Source organism: Monodon monoceros, unplaced genomic scaffold, assembly GCF_005190385.1.
Source record: "Monodon monoceros isolate NGI ecotype Baffin Bay Population unplaced genomic scaffold, NGI_Narwhal_1 Super_Scaffold_5, whole genome shotgun sequence".
Classification (NCBI taxonomy): Eukaryota; Metazoa; Chordata; class Mammalia; order Artiodactyla; family Monodontidae; genus Monodon; species Monodon monoceros.
Window position 1 is genome coordinate 18719363 of NW_021703782.1, and position 17026 is coordinate 18736388.

Below are 17026 nucleotides of genomic sequence, written 5' to 3' on the forward strand. Positions count from 1 at the left end.
TACAAAGAAAAACAATACAAAGATTGGTTTAATAAAAGCAGGGTAATACTTAACTAGGGGAATGAAAGTCTGGAGGAGCAAGGGAAGATTCAAATGTGTTGTAGTGGTTAGTTTTGTAGATGTGGGGATGCACCCACATATACTCTTTTAGGAAACAATAGTAGTCTTCTTAAAATGTGTGCATATGATCTATTTCATAGTAATAACTGACTCATGTCACATCAGTATGTAAATATTTATGGGACGTACCTACTCTCATGTAGCTGTGCATTCCACATTCTGAGTATGTAGAATGTTCAACATGAAAGATGATTCGAAAAGTACTTTTTTTTTTACTTTTTAATACAAATGTTAAAGGTATTTTATTTTGTGTCATTAAACACTAGAGCACAGATTGTTCTTTCTGTATCTTTTAGTGCTTCAAAATCTTTTAACTTTTAAATTATAGCTCTTGGATAAATTCTTTATTTAGTTTTGAAGGAATCTGTTTCTCTCCAGAGCTATAAAATCCATCAGAAATGTAAAGTTTGAAAAGAGTATCTGGGTCAGAAATGCACCACATTTAACAAGCAAGGAAATGCGCCACATTTCTGATCTTTTAAAGCTGCTGGCATGTTTTCACCTTTCACAGTAAAGGTTGCTTTAGGGGACTTGAAAGATTAAACAACCTGATCCATGGTTGATGTGCTTGTTGTCAGTTCTCAAGGGAGAATTTTATACTTTCTTGTTGGGTTATCAAGCTATCTCCACCATGATTCCAAACTTATTTTAGAAAAAGACAAGTATAAAGTGCAAAACAGCAATAACGTCAGAGAGGACTTCAAGCCAAGATTAAAAAATAAATCTTACAGGTGACAGTTCTAAGCTTCCAGCGGCTCAGGATTTTTCACTCGAATGCCCCAGGGATGGAGATTTATTACCTTCAGAAGTTCCCCCTCCCTGGTGGAAAAGATCCTGGATGGACTCAGGCAAAGTCCACTAAGCAAGCAAACACCCATACACTACAGTCCCGGGGAGACGGCCTGGTGCTGTCTTGGTAAAATCCATCACTAAGCAATGAGTGACATATTAATAGCCATTAAGTTAATTTCTTCCTCTGTTGTATATAATGATGCCCTTTGTACAGGCAGTGGGGAATAGAATGTTTCTCAAATTTAAAGTGCAACCACCTGGGGATCTTGGTGAAATGCACATTCTGGTCAGGAAGTCAGGGACAGTGCACCTGCATTTCTAAGAGGCTTCCAGGTAATGCAGATGCTGCTGGTTCATGGACCACACATTGAGTAGCCAGGCTCCAGGCAGAAGAGAAGCCAACAGACAGAAGAAGAACACTCACATGAAGCAATAAACTTGGCACATAAAATCTGAAGGAAAGGTTACAAGGGTCACTTGGTATTAAGAAAATTCCCTATGGCAAGGTATTAAGGGTGAGAGAGAGAGCAATGACCTGCAATATTGTCTGCACATAGAATCACCCAGAGAGCATCAAGAAACCTGTTGTCCAGGGACCAATTAAATCAGGATTTCTGGGGATGCAGCCAAGCATCAGAATTTTGAAGCTTTCTGGGTGATTGCAATGTGCAGCCATAGTTGAAAACAAGTGCTGAATTTAAAACCAATCTTATTACGTGCACTTTTAAACAAAGCCAACTAGTAGACTTGCATTTTAGACCATAATTTATCATCTTTGTCCACTCAGCATTCCCAATGACTACAACTGAAAGAGAAAAATCATTCTTCGGTAATAATTTTCATTTAACAACGTGGGTTAGAAGGCAGGAGCTAGAAAGATAATGATGGTTTGATTGCCAGTGTAGCTCAGTTGCTTTCACTTACCCCCCAAATAATAGGTGTCGCCTGAATCAATCTGCCCACGCAGGGAATGAGCCATGGAGGCTGCCTCACCGTCCACCATCACACTCAGGTGACTCCCTTTTGCAGATAAGGACACAGAATGCCACTGCCCATCATTCAATCCAGCACCTGGAAGTCAACAAAATGGGTTAAAAGAGATTCCTATAAACCCTACAGATGCCTGTACTTGAAAACAATATACCTACCTTGGACCACCTGCCACAGACCACCAAGAACTCACCTGAACCTCACCCAGGTCATTTAGCTGGCTGGGCAATGGAGAATGCACCACGGAAGACACAAAGAGACAGAGAGAGGTGTAGGGTAGATGTGGGCTTGGCTAGGGGGCTCTAAGTAGGCAATTGGGTGATGTGGTATGCTGGTCACTCTAATCTAGAGGAAAGTGCTACCCATGTCAATAGGAAGAGGGGGTTGTTGAATAAATTTTCTAATTGCAGAGGGTCCTTGCATCTTATCCACCACAGTCATGGACTGGCCTGTCTGGTACTTGTTTATGTAATAACAAAAATTATTATGTTCAGTTAGGAATATTACAGCCTATATGCACACTGCCAGGGGTGTTTTTCACTTTCTCATCACTCAATTTAGTCAGAAATGTGCAAATAGAAAAGAAAAGAAAGAAATCAGAAGGAAAGGGGTAAAGAGGAAACAAGAGTGGATCGCCCAAACATTCTGCCTTGGAAAGTGCAGCATTGGTTTCTTCAAGTCTTAGGGCCTTAATTGAATAAAATTTCCATGAGTGACCCTGAACAATCATGAAATGATAAAATATTTCCAATTACATGGCATCGGGCGTATTTCAGTCTCATCTAGTCCATCTAGTTTGAGATGTTGAGAAGTACAGGTATTTTCAAAAATATAAGTTATAAAAATAAAAACTTTTTCTTACTTTCGTATATTGTCATTATCTATAATAATCTGGGTAGACTATTTAGAAAAAAATATACTGGCAGTCTTTAAAAATAATAATTTAAGTATTAATAAAACATGAAAATTCATAGAATATAAAGTTATAAAAGCATTACATTAAAGTATGTGTGTGTGGGTACAAATTCAAGCATTATATAAACATGGAAAAGAGTGGCAAGAAATATTCTTAAATATTAACCTTCATTTTTAGATGAGGGAATTGTGTTTTTCATTTTATGTCATTTTTACATTTTCTATTCTTTTTCCAAATTTGATACAGTATATCAAGCTATTATTACATTATTATTTTTTAAAAAAAAGATTATCAGTCCTTTAAAAGCAGCACTGTCTCTTGAATCCGTGAGAAAAATATCTATATTTTCTTCAAGTGGTGGAGTTGAGAATGGCCAATTAGTTGAATTGTTGACGAGCTACCAACTGTGCATGACTCTCCTACAGACTTACCTGCTGCGTCTTCTATTGAATGAAAAACCTATGCTGTGTCATGCAGATAAATCCATAAGCAGTACTTGTCCCAGTACACTCACCCAGACAATTTGTGTTAGTTTCTACTAGGTTATTTTGTGGACACCAACAACCACCAAGTTTCAATGAGTAACAACTAGGGTTTGTTTCTTGCTCTGGCCCTAGGCCAGCTGGGTCTCTGGCCTCTGTGTTCCAGGCGTTTATTCATGCAGGACCAAGGCTAATGCACAGCCCCCATCCCTGTCTCACGACTTAGAGAAAACGGCACTTGGGAGAATCTTGCTATGGCATTGGCAGCTTCTACTCAGATGTGGCCCAGGCCCCCTCTGCTCACATGTCATTGGCTAAAACAAGTCACTTGGCCAAGGGCAAGGGATTCTTCCCCTTCACAGGAAGTCACTGCAACTCCCACAGCAGTCCCAAGAGATGCATGTTTCAATTAAGGGGGAAGGGGGGAGGGGAATAATTGGAATCTTTAGAAATTATGTTGGTCAACAGGGAAGGGGGTCATAAAGAAATACTTTCGCTCACTGAAAAACAACAGTGGGATGACTGCTTGAATTTTTGATGCCATGTGTGAGCATGCTAGTCAGCTGGCATGACTCTAATCTGAGCATCTTCAGGAATGTCCCAATATATTTAACTAATATATTTTACGAATGATAAAGGTACAGACTGTTTACAACTCTGTAAGTTTAGAAGTCAACCTGTGAGAATTAGAAGTTATGTTAGAGTCCAATGGAGATGTTAGCCACCCCCCCGCCCCCCGCCAAATATGGTGGTATTCCTGGGAGAAAGTTAACCAGTCCTATCTAATTTAATATCATATTTTGGTATATATAGCCCAATTGACCATGCGAATCCATGTCTCTCAAATGCTCTTCAAACCAGCTTTTTTTTTCCTGCTTGATCTCTCACTAATGACTTTGACGTGGACTCAAGATCCACCTGAATGGGAAATGTTTCTAACATGACACAGAAGGTCAAAGATCCTGTTGTGAAAACAGCTATAACTTAGTTTTTCTCAGAAACATTAGTTATGATACTTCCCAACACTTTCTCACTTTCAGGGAGGGGACAGTTTTAAAGTCACTAGTTACTTCTACCACATGCACATGTACACACAATAAAAATGTTAGACTCTTGCTTTTTGTTTTATATTTGTGAAGCCAGAAACATTTTCAAAAACTCAACATTGGTTCATGAAAGATCATGAGAAAAGCCGAGAACTAGAATATGGAGGATTTAGGTTAGACACTTAAAACATATATTATGAAATTGAAATAAAGTTTTGAAAGAAGTTCTGTAATCCTAGAGCTAAAGAGAATGAACAACAATAAAAATCTCTAAATGTTCCTTCCAGTCTTATCATTTGGTGTTTCTCTTAAAGGTTACATAGTATACCTGTCAGTATGATAACTATGTCCACTTAAAATCTGTCATTAAAACCCAGTATTTAGTTTGATTTTGAGAACTATTTCCTCTCTTTCTCTCCCCCTTTCTCACCTTCTCGCCCCTCCTTTGTCTCCCTCTCTCCCTCTCTACCTATCTAGCATACGGAGTTATTTCATGGGAGAACTTGCAGAAAGCCCTCAGAATATCTCCTTCAATTTGTAATAGATGCCATTCGCCTATATAATACAAGACTGTTCTTAGAAAAAGTGGTCATTCTAATTTAAAAATAAAATGCAGGCATTTATATTCATTTTCTCCATCTATCCATTATAATTCTCATCCTTTGTTTTTCTTTAGTGTGGTTTCAACTCGGCTCACTTCTGATGAAAGGACAGCCTATTTCCCAGGCAACACTATTGTCAAAGGTTGGATGGAGACCAGAGAGTAGATTTTGTATTTTTGATTTGTGCTACTATGAAGATGATGCTAATTCTATTACACTCCTCCAGCCCCTCGAAAGGCTTCAATCTGGGGGGATGCCGTGGCTGTGGGACTAGTGTTGAAATATTAATAACCAGAAGTTGTTAATAAACAGTGCTGTGCTAAGAGTTTATATATGTTATATCCCTGGATTCTCACCATAACTCATATTAGTGTCATTTTAAAGATGAGGACACTGAGGCTTCAGGAGAAGAAGTGGGCTATATATCAAAGGGGCAGAGGCAGACTTAGAAACATGCATGGGATGGGAATCCTCTCATACAACCCTGCTCACTTGCTTAAGCCACATAATTTATTCTAATAATAGGAGATAATGACCACGGCAGTAGAGACAATTTGGCAAAGGGTGGAATTGTGTCTTTTCTTACATAAAGGGAACTCCATCGGTGAACACGCACACTCATTTTCTCCCTCTTCCTCTGTTGCTCCCACTTTTCCTCTATTTCCACGACCCTTCCCCACCTGGGCTCAGCCATATGAACACACATGCACCAGATTATCCACTCTTGGTACATTTCTCAATCTCTTCAGAACTATCTTGAGGTAACTATTGGGAAAAATTATCTAAAACCTGGAAATACGTTCAAAGATGTCTTTTCAATGTCATTTAATGAAATTTAAGTTTCAATCTGATACATGGGTTGGGTACTTGATACAAGATTTAAAGTGGAAAAACACTGCAGCCTGTTTTATTTTTCAACTATTTCAAATGTATAAAAGATTCCCCTTTATGTGCTACGTAAGCAAGCAGCAAGCATCATGAGAAATTTCTCTTTGGTTTGCTTCTGAAAAATAGCACATTACACTGTAAAACCTTAAAAATTGGTGCAATAAAATATTTATGTGTCAGTGCCAGCTTACAAAAAATTCAATAACTAATATATATGTGTGTTGGGAGAAAGGGTGGTGTGTACCCATGTGAAACAACACTAAATAGCTATCTCTTTTAGCTCATATTACATGTAAATTATAAATCTACACAAACCAAGATTAGGCAATTTACTGAACCTGAGTTGACACTATCAACTCAGTTCATTTGCATGCTGACCATCACATATTTTTTATTTATAAAAAGAAGGGAAAATTTAATTTTCATTCCCAGCTTTTTAGTCCAAAACTGATTACCATAGGTCAGGCAAGATACTCCTTTCACATTCAACATTCAGGGAATGACATGTCATGGTCCTGCTTGGGTTTAAATTTTATCACTTTTAAATGCAAAGCAGTCCCCAAAGTTCAAAAATAACATGACTTAGAAGTGAGTCTAGAAATAAACAGGTTCTTCTCAGAAAACTACAGAACATTCACCCAGTAAGAAGAAGCCTTATCAAAAACAAGTAGGTACAAAGGAAGCAGCGGCTCTGATGTAAGAGGGAAAAATAACTTACATTATTTTGAAAATCAATGTGTATATAGGTTTAAAAGGCAGTTCAAAGAAATCTATTTTCTCAAGACTACTTGGGATTAGGCTAATGTCTTCTAGTATTTCAAGTTTACTGCTAGTTACTGGCTACAAACTTATAATTTTTTTTCTTTTTTTAATTTTCTTTTTTTATTGAAGTATAGTTGATTTACAATGTTGTGTTAGTTTCAGGTGTAAAGTGATTCAGCCATATATAAATACATATATTCATTTTCAGTTTCTTGTCCCTTACAGGTTATTACAAAATATTGAGTATAGTTCCCTGTGCTATACTGTAGGTCCTTGTTGGTTATCCATTTTATATATAGCAGTGCATATCTGTTAATCCCAAACTCCTAATTTATCCCTCCCTCTCCTCCCCCTTTGTTAACCATAACTTGATAATCATTTATTTTTAAACTTTTTGATAATTATGCTTTGATGTAGGTAAACTTCTGTCACACTGACTGACACACCAACAGCCTGGAGTTACCTATTTCAAAGGAAAAAAGAATCTAGTTCCCTCTAGTAGGATTATGAATATCTCATGGATTCAGTCATTCATTTACTTTAGAGATCACCAATCTTAGGTTTACATGTAAGAAGGTATAGTCATGTCAAATACCTATACATAATCACAGAGAAGATGTTTATTACCTGCTGTGACGTCCCTTACTGGATGTCCAGGCTGGGAGAGACTCAGCTTGAGTTTTCCATCATTAAGAACAAGGATGAAAGCTCCTGACCTGTGTTGAAACTGACTGGTCAGCAACAGCCCTGCTCTGTTCCACGTTCGAAATTGGAAGATGGCAGACACTCTGTCCTCTCCGGAGGTGCCTGGCAAAGCCAAATAACTCCTGGAGCTCAGGAAAGTCATGGGGACAGTTTGCGGGTGCGAGCAGGAGAAGGACACATTTCCCTGTGAATACAGTGAAAGAGGCTTTAGGAAGACACAGGACGGATGTTTCCATTTCATTGACAACAGATTTTCCAAAATTTACAGAATTTCTTATCAATGATCCAGCAATCTAGGCCTTTAAAAATTAGGCTTCCCCATGAAACTTAAATCCAGATTTACCTTATAGGTCCCTTTAAGCACTGTTCAGCTGGGCAAACCTATTTCTGAGTCTCTTAGAAATTGTCCATCTTCTCCATTTCTCAGCATTTGCAAAGGAATCCCAAGCCACATCTCTCCCAGGCCTAATGCTGGGTGTGGGATACAAGAGTAGGAGAGACAGTTTTCTTCCCTTGAGGTACTAGATGTTTTTATCCAATGTGAAGGCTAGCACCAAGCATAACATACACCAAGAACTTTCTTGTACTTGCCTTGGTTATGTAAATGAGATTATAAGTGTGTCACTCAGGTAACAGATACATCTTACTCTAGGTAGGAGACGCGCTTTCGTGCGTCTGAAGAAAAGGATATGGCCAGGCTGGTCCTGCCATAGGCAGGCTAGTTTTGTCTCCAAAGCTCTCACAAACCAAGTCACCGAGGGCGATCAGTCAGCCTAAGATCTGACCTGCCTAGCAGGTTGTTTTTATTTTTTATATAATTCTGTTTTTAAAGACACTTTTAATCCCTAGGATACTTCCATTGCTCCAGGAACAAACTATTTTTTTTTTTTTTGTGGTACGCGGGCCTCTCACTGTCGTGGCCTCTCCTGTCGCGGAGCACAGTTTCCGGACTCTCAGGCTCAGCGGCCATGGCTCACGGGCCTAGCCGCTCCGCGGCATGTGGGATCTTCCCGGACCAGGGCTCAAACCCGTGTCCCCTGCACTGGCAGGCGGATTCTTAACCACTGCGCCACCAGGGAAGCCCTCCAAACTATTTTTAATTATAGTGTCTGGATGGGAAGGACTTAATGTAACTCCAACTAAGCTCTCTACAAAAATTTTCCCTGGGATTAAAAACATTTTCATAAATTTCAGATAGAAGAATAAATCCCCAAACATTGCCCTTTCTCTCCAAAAAATACAATGCAAAGAAAAAGAGTGAGGCAGAACTTAACTTACCAGATAGCAAAGCATACTATGAAGTCACTGTAATCAAGTCACTGTGTTATTACTATAGGAATGGACATAGCAGTGGGACAGAATAAGGGACCCACAGAAAGATCTGAGAATATATGTAAAGTTAGTATGTAATGAAATTCAACTATGTGGGATAAAGTTTGGGTTAGTTACTAAGTAGTGTAGGAACAAATGGATATCAATAAGGCAGCATATAAAAATTAAATTTTATCATATATCACATAAAGAATAAATTTCAATCAGACTTAATTTTTAAAAAATTAAAAATAAATAGATAAATAAAACCAATTAAAAATTCTTACAAGAAAATCCATGAGACCATGTACAGGTTATAGAATTTTAGAGACATTCCAAAGCTATAAAGAAATACACAGACCTACTGACCACATACAAATAAAAATATTTATATACTTAACATATTTAATATAAAATTGATAAATCTGAAAAAATATATGGACTATGAATGACAAAGGATTATCTATCAAATATAAAACTCTCTTGTAAATTAACAGAAAGTTAAAAAAATAAAATAAAAAATAGGGAAAACAGTAAGACTGAACAATGATCAGAAAAGCAAATCCAAATGGGCAAGAAACAGGTGAAAAGATTATTTAATTCACCAGTAGTCACATAAACATGAAGTAACAATGAGATATTAGTTCATGTTCCTTGAGCTGGCAAGAGTCTAACAGATGTGGAACATGTGGCTGCCTGAGATGTAATGGAAGGGCTCTATCATATTTTGCTGGTGGGAAGTGTCATGTTTGAAAGGCAATCCAAAAACATTTATTAAAATTTAAAACTGTTTCAAACTTTCAACCAAGAAATTCTACTTTCGAAACTTTGTCCCATCAAAATGAAAGCCCCCAGTATCTGAAAACACATGTGTAATTGTGAGCTTATAGTTGTAAAAAAGTAGAGATAAAGCAGATGCCTTGGGTAGGAAATGACTAAATAAATAATGGTACACTTTCATAATGGAAAGTGACATAGAAATTCTAACGTGGAACTATTCCTGATAACTGAAAAGAATTCCTACAAGGTATAGTTGAATTAGAAAATCAAGATGGAGAAAAGCTTACATAAAATGATTTTTTTTTAACAATGCCAAATATGAAGGCATATAAATTCATAAATACATGTGTGAGTATGAGTGTACTTATCTATACAGGATTCCTTTATAGATCAGTATAATATTATGGACCAAAGAAGGAAGGACAAATGCTAGCTTATTGACATCTCAGCTTGATGGAGGGACTAGCCATGTGGAAAGAAGGGAGAAAGAAGGAAGAGGAAACCAATCAAAGAGAAAGACATGGGCTTCCCTGGTGGCGCAGTGGTTAAGAATCCGCTTGCCAATGCAGGGGACATGGGTTTGATCCCTGGTCCGGGAAGATCCCACATGCTGTGGAGCAACTAAGCTCATGTGCCACAACTACTAAGCCTGCACTCTAGAGCCCGAAAGCCATGACTACTGAGCTCACGTGCCACAACTACTGAAGCCCACATGCTCCGCAACAAGAGAAGCCACTGCAATGAGAAGCCCGTGCACCGCAACGAAGAGTAGCCCCCACTCTCGGCAACTAGAGAAAGTCTGCATGTAGGAACAAAGATCCAATGCAGCCAAAAGTAAATACATAAATTAATTAATTAAAAAAAAAAGACACTGCATTAAAAAGCTTTATATGATTGTACTTTAACATCTTTGTGAAAGTATTCATCTGTTTCCATACCTATATAAAAATTAAACCAAACATGAACGAAAAAGTACAGTAGGCTCTCTTTATGCCAGGTTCTGCATCCTCGTATTCAACCAACCAGGAAAATATTTAGAAAAAATATTCCAGAAAGGTCCAAAAGGCAAAACTTGAGTTTGCCCTGCACCAGCAACTATTCACATATCATTTGCATTGTATTTACAACTATTTATATGCCATTTACATTGTATTAGGTACTATAAGTAATCTAGAGTCAATTTAAAGTATATGGGAGGATGTGCCTAGGTTATATGCAAATGCTGTGCTATTTTATACAAGGGACTTGAGCATTCTTGGATTGCTCCAATCGGGGGGTCCTGGAACCAATCCCCCAAGGATACCTGTACATATGATTTGTACCTTCCCTGCCTTCAGAAGAGGTATATTTTAAAGCTGAATCAATCAAAAAAATTACAGCTCCCTTTTCTCTTGAACTTGCATATAGACTTTCTTACCATGATGAGGACCTGTGGTTTGTGTTTCTTGGACAAATCAATAATATCCACCCCATTATAACAGAGATTTTCAAAGCAGCCATGAAAGTTTTTATGTGGGAAAGCCACTGATTTTCTATGTCGAGGAATCCCTCCGAAGCTGATCTTAGAAAGAAAAAAATGACATAAATAATATTGTTTAATGATTTTCTGAGTATCTGCCTAAACATGTATGATTAGCAGGTACAGTGACAATTGTCTCAAATCTATTTGGCATTATTTTACCTTATCATGTTAATTTCAAATGAAGCTTCATATGCAGATTTACCAAAGTTTTATTTATTACATTTAGGTAAATACGTTAAATATCCTTCTTACAATTTGCTGCTCATATGGCTCTGTCATTTTTGTTGGTGAAGAATGCTGCATCTTTATGTCCATGGTAAATCTTGATTTGTGTGACAATGCAGCCTACTGTGATGATATTCTACTTTATAAACCAGCCTGTAGGATCCTGGTCTTCGCCATGACTCTGATAGGTTAGAATAATAAAGCCATTGATAACATCTTTCAAAACCAGAATCTCCAGCTGGTCTTTGCTGCTGAGGGCACTCATACCAAATGAATGTTGAAATCTGGCTTGCTGAGAGAGGCACTGAGCAGAACTGGCAGAACAAATGCTGCATTTCAGTGTAGGTTAGACACACATAGGCAACATGCTGCAAATATTGTTAGGCCTTTAAAAATCCCAAGAAACAGTATTCTGAGTTGTGTGCATTTGGCTTTCTTGTCACTTAAAAAATCAGGTTGGAATATACGGTGATTACTTCTCCAAGTTATCCTAGGTAGCTATTCCTGTTTAGGATTGCCCTAAAACACAGAAATCTCCAAGGTAATATTCCCAGCCAAACACCAGATGGAATACAGAAGAACAGTGTAAACAATTGCATTTAAAAATGTTCCTTGTTTTATTGGTAGCTCTTCAGGTATAGATTTCCTAAACTTAATGACTATTTACTCTCATGTGAAGACTAACATCTGTAAGGGATAAAATGTCTCAATAGCTCAAGCATGCGTCTCCCACTGTGCAATTATCACCCATAGGGAATATTTTACCAGAATTCTGAATTACTAGGAAAGGGAATTTCTCTATGTAGCAGTATTTTCTCTAGAAGTTTAGTTTGCATTTAAGTGATAAAATCTGTAATACTTAAAAAGTCATTTTCACACCTTATAATCAAGATCCACATAGCTGGACTCTCCCTTTGCCCGAAAATGATGAGTGTGCGTGTCCACGGTGAAGTTGACATCAGTATCGAGGAGCTCAATCAGGACAGAATGCCAGTGCTGGTCGTCCAGCAGGCTGCCCAGCATGAGGGCATCAGGGGAGGGCAGGTTAGCATCGCCTGAAAAGAGAGGAAGGGTAAAGGCACTGTTCCATCCAGTTCAGTACCAAGATTTCTACAATATTTTGAAGTTCAGCACTTCTCACAACAGTTACACTTTCCTGACATCATTTTATCCCATGAACTGGTCATCTGCTTTTATCTTAGTCCTAAATACAATCTTCTTTTGATCTTGAGTAACATATTCTATCTTACTTGTTTTATTATTATTAGGCACTGAATTTTCCATTTGCCTGGACTGTTCTGGTCTTCAGAGTAATTATTTATAGGGTCTGCTTTCTTTCTTAAAAGATTTTTTTTTTTTTTTTAATTTAAAGAAAAGCAGACTGCCACATGCAGTGCCTCATTTGGATGTGTCTGGAGTCTTGGAAGCTTGACTACCCTATGTTCTCTTACAAATGGATCTTGAGAGCTTGTTTGGAGGTTCTAGCAGGGGAGCACAGCTACTCGTATAGCCTTGACTGAAGAACGGTCCTTCTCTATCGGGGAAGGTCGTCCTCTTCGACCGAGCCCACAGCTTTGGGAGGGATGCACATGGAGCAGTGAGGGTGGAAGGGGACACCTGCCTAGACAGCCAGATCAGCCGAATCAACCCTGGCAATCAATGGGGTGACAGGTGTCACAGCCAGATCGTCCTCACATCCAAAAGTATTCTGGTTTTAAATTAATTACTTAACTGTGAAAAAATTCATTATAAAAAGATACTTTTGTCTAAATAGTATTCCCAAAAACACCACGTTGTAGTTTTTTACCTGAATTAAGGAATAAGATGAGTTTTCCTTTAACTAACTCCAGGGTGATATGTTTACCATTTGGTCCTTCTCTGTGGAGTAGAATCCCATTGTTCTCTCTGGTTTTAAATTTCAAAGAAATAACTTCTTTTGTTGGATTCATGGATTTCTGATTAAATGTGTACAGCAAGGAACTTTTCCCATCAAAATGAACCATCTCAGATCCTACAGTGGAAGACATTAAAAAGTGGTCTAAGTATAATATGTTCTTATTAGTGCATTGAAATGTGTAAGTCAACATACACATACACATACATAGCATATCTCTGGTTTGTTTAATGCAGGGGGAAAAATCTCTACTGCTAATTTTCTCTTGATACTGGTAGTTGATATATCTAAACTCCACTCTTAACCTTTTCTGACATTGTCCCAAAATGTATCATCTAGAAATACTCTCATTGAATAATTCTAATTGCTCCTGTCTTTTATAGGCCTATTTTCATCCTGTAAATAATAAAGATCAGGAAAAAAGCTGAAGTCCATGTCCCTTGAATAAAGTCTCCTTGCATGTTTAACAATCATTCAACATTTCTGTTTTTCTGAAAAGTTATAATAGTTCTCACACACTGGTAAGAGGTAAAATACCAGTGTCACTCAATGTAAATGGCTTAATTGTTTCTGAACAAGCAGCTTTGACTTTTAACAATTTCCACATAAGCAGTCACTTTGATATACCTTTGTCTGTCCATAAAAGACACACATAAAGACACCAGACATACTAAATACTACCCTACACTCATATTAAAACGTCTTCAGTTAACAGGATGTATTTTTCTCCCAACATTTCGGCCCAGTGACAGCACAAAAGGGCACACCTATTTTGTGTTGTACCCTAAGCATACTATGAAAATTGTTCCACTGTAGCAGGCCATTGCTACACTGCTGCCATGTTCTCTCGACTTTCTGACAGTGTCCTATCTTTCCAACTATCAAGGTCACTTGCACTCAGTTTATATTAAGTAGTTATATTTTATCATTAGTATAAAAAAGACAGTGAAACCAACTGAAGACAGAACAAGATACACACAAAGTCATTTCTATTACCCAGAAAAATGTCATATTTTTCCTATTTCACAAGTAAAAAGAAAAGACATAATTGTCCTTTAATTAATAATACATTTGTGTCATAAATAAAGGTCTAAGAGAAAGCCAATAAAATATGAAGCTGACGTCTTTCAAGCCAATGATAGGATGTTGTTTATTTAATTTCACAAAAAGTTGTGACTAATGTATACTTCGACCTGCATTTTATTGAGATTAACTAAAATATTTCCAGAAAACACTTTATGTTCACAACTTAGAAGAATCATCCATTTTATGCAGCTACCTTTTGAAAATTCAGAAGTTTGATTCACATACATAGTGTAAAATATATAAACACTGCACTCTGTCTATAAGTTGTGTAAGCAAATAATTATTCTTCATTGCATAATTAAATAAACATGCCTGATAAAAACATAACTGTCAAATTCAAATGATGTCCCTTAGAGTATTAGATGACAAACTAATGAAAACTTGATAATAAAGAATTTAAATGCTTTCACATTTTTGCAGTACAGTTTATGTGTCACTGAAAGGCAATGATAATAATTAAGGCTTATTATTGCAGTTAGCTAATAAATTTTTTTCCGTAAATGATTTTGCCAGGGTTATTTTGATCGAATAATTTTTGTCCTCATCTTCCCTGTTGCTGTTTTGCTTTTTAATAGTAATATTGATCTTCTTGGGATCAGAATCTCCTGGAGTGTTTGTTAAACACAGATTGCTGGGCACCATCTCAGAATCTGTCTAACCAGGTTTGGGGTGGGGCCTGAGAATTTGCATTTCTAACAAGTCCCCTAGTGATGTTGATACTGCCTGTCTGTGACTATATTTTGAGAACCACTGCTCTAAGGCACCTAAATTATATTTCCTGGAATATTCCCCTCAAGCAAAATGGAGTAGTGAAAAATTTATTAGGTGATAGAAACGCAAAAGAATGGTCTTAAAAAAACTCTTTTGTCCTAATGTTTTGACTTTCCTTCTAATGTGATCACTAACACTTGTACCTAGAACAATTAACCACATGTGAGTCATCCAATTATATCTTATGAGGCAGATTCAACATGTATTTTGACAGATTTTTTTATAAGCCTCAAGTGACTAAATTATAATATAGATAGGTAGCCAACTGAGTAAAGCCAAACCACTTAAAAATAATGTACTTTGTAACAGTTCTGAGATTTTAACTAAAATCTTAAATGATAATAAACTTAAGCTCAATTCAAGAGGTTTAATAGAGATAGATAAAATTCAGGAATTGCTTTTGGAAGTCCGGAATGTTAAGCTTCCCATATCCCTCTGCAGCCTGTTATTGTACAGTCCCATGAGCTAATTTTTAAAGACTTGTTGAAAAACGAGCTTAAAAACCAAGAGTAGGTGGCAGAGAGCACATGTGCCTGCAAAGCCTAAAATATTTGCTGGCCAGTCCTTTACAGAAGAAGTTTGCCATCCCCCAATCTGCAGAACCATCCAGTGATGGTTGCTGTGCTTGGTTTCTGATTGTTAAGCAGTAAGAATGGGCTCACAACCAGACATTTTGCAATCTTTCTATGATTGAAAAATCGAAAACCCTATTTTATATAGGAAATCACAAATTTCATTATTTTTTTTGACTTTTGTGTTGCATAATTCAATACACTTTGTGGCTATTCTGGAATATATATTTTATAAGGTAAAGAATAGGTCAATACTTCAGATCCTGGTTATATATTTTTTGTATAATATTAAAGATTGGTTTCTATATAGACAGTCTTCCATAGCTTCAAATTCTACTTTGGCAAGCATTTTGCTTTGGCGTAATATAGTTTTGTTATTAAAAGACCATTTTCTTTCCATCCTCCCTCTCCCCCAACCCCAACCCAATTTGCATCCATTCCACAAGTACAGTTTTATTTTCAGTTGATATTGATGTAGCACCTTCTAAGTATCACAAACTCTGCTGGATGCTGGGATAAAACATGGCCAGACATGGCCCAGCCTTCCTGGAGCTGATGGTTCTTCCCTCACTTTCTCACTTCTACTGTCGTGAAAAAACATATTGCACCTGTGATATCCTAGTGTCTTATTGTGGGTTGCTAGGAAACTACAGTGACAAGGAAATAGCTTACAGCCTAGGATGGAAGTAGGAGAAAGAAAGGCTCTTCTCTAGTGAAAATGTTTGAAAAGAATGCAAAATATCAAGGTAATCTAGGTATCGTATCATCATACAATACCCTTCACATAAAATTTACACATAGTCATCGGAAAGTAGCCAACAATGCTTCAAAAAATGGGCTACACTGTTAATCAAGAAGCCCTCCAGTTAAGCCCACACAATAAATAAGAATATGCATTATCACAAGATGATTTCTAACAGGAATGTTTAGATTGGAAAGTCAATTATAGGCCTCATCATAGAGAATCCATTTTATAAAATGTCATTTACTAACAAGTGTTCATAAAGTAACCCGAATATCTGAAAACAAATTGGCAAGTCAGTAAATACAATTTTTAAAAAATTAGCACTATTTACTCAAACATGATTTGTAAAAGCAATAGATTAAAAAGTGTAAATTAAAAAAATATACTCATATTTTGGGATAGAGAGTATTTTGCTCAGTAGGTCATCAGCATTGAGCTCTCCAAGTGTGGATGAGGGAGAGCCCCAGGTGGCCCCCCTTGAGTTTTTAATCTCCACTGAGTAGAGGCTTCCTTGAGCCTCATATCATTGACCACGGAGTGACCTAGAGAAGCCAACTTTCAAATCTCAGAGGTCACTGGTAATGAATGCTAAGGTGACTTTGTTTCTATCGGTCCACTAGCATGAGATTTTTGCTATTGGACTGTTGTAAGAACAAATAAAATTTTATATGTCCATAAATAATACAAATAATCCATCATATTTATTTGAATGAAACCACCAAAATAATGCATTAAACTACCACTTAGCATCATACTTAACTTTTATAAGAAACCCTCATGAAAAATGTTCTTGTATGTAATTCAACTATTTAAATAA

General features: G+C 37.1%; 1 protein-coding gene across 5 annotated transcripts in view; it reads right to left on the bottom strand.

The window, feature by feature from the left end:
• Positions 1–17026, bottom strand: part of LOC114884218 (contactin-associated protein-like 3) — a 186548-nt gene that overhangs the window by 72409 nt on the left and 97113 nt on the right. For 4 of the 5 annotated variants that reach the window (XM_029203035.1, XM_029203033.1, XM_029203032.1 and 1 more), the window contains 5 exons: positions 12949–13152; positions 12021–12196; positions 10812–10955; positions 7226–7487; positions 1837–1983 (listed from right to left, as the gene is read on the bottom strand). In XM_029203035.1, the coding sequence (XP_029058868.1) occupies positions 1837–1983; positions 7226–7487; positions 10812–10955; positions 12021–12196; positions 12949–13152 (933 nt within the window). The remainder of the gene's footprint in view (positions 1–1836; positions 1984–7225; positions 7488–10811; positions 10956–12020; positions 12197–12948; positions 13153–17026) is intronic. The other variant, XM_029203034.1, reaches the window with a different exon arrangement.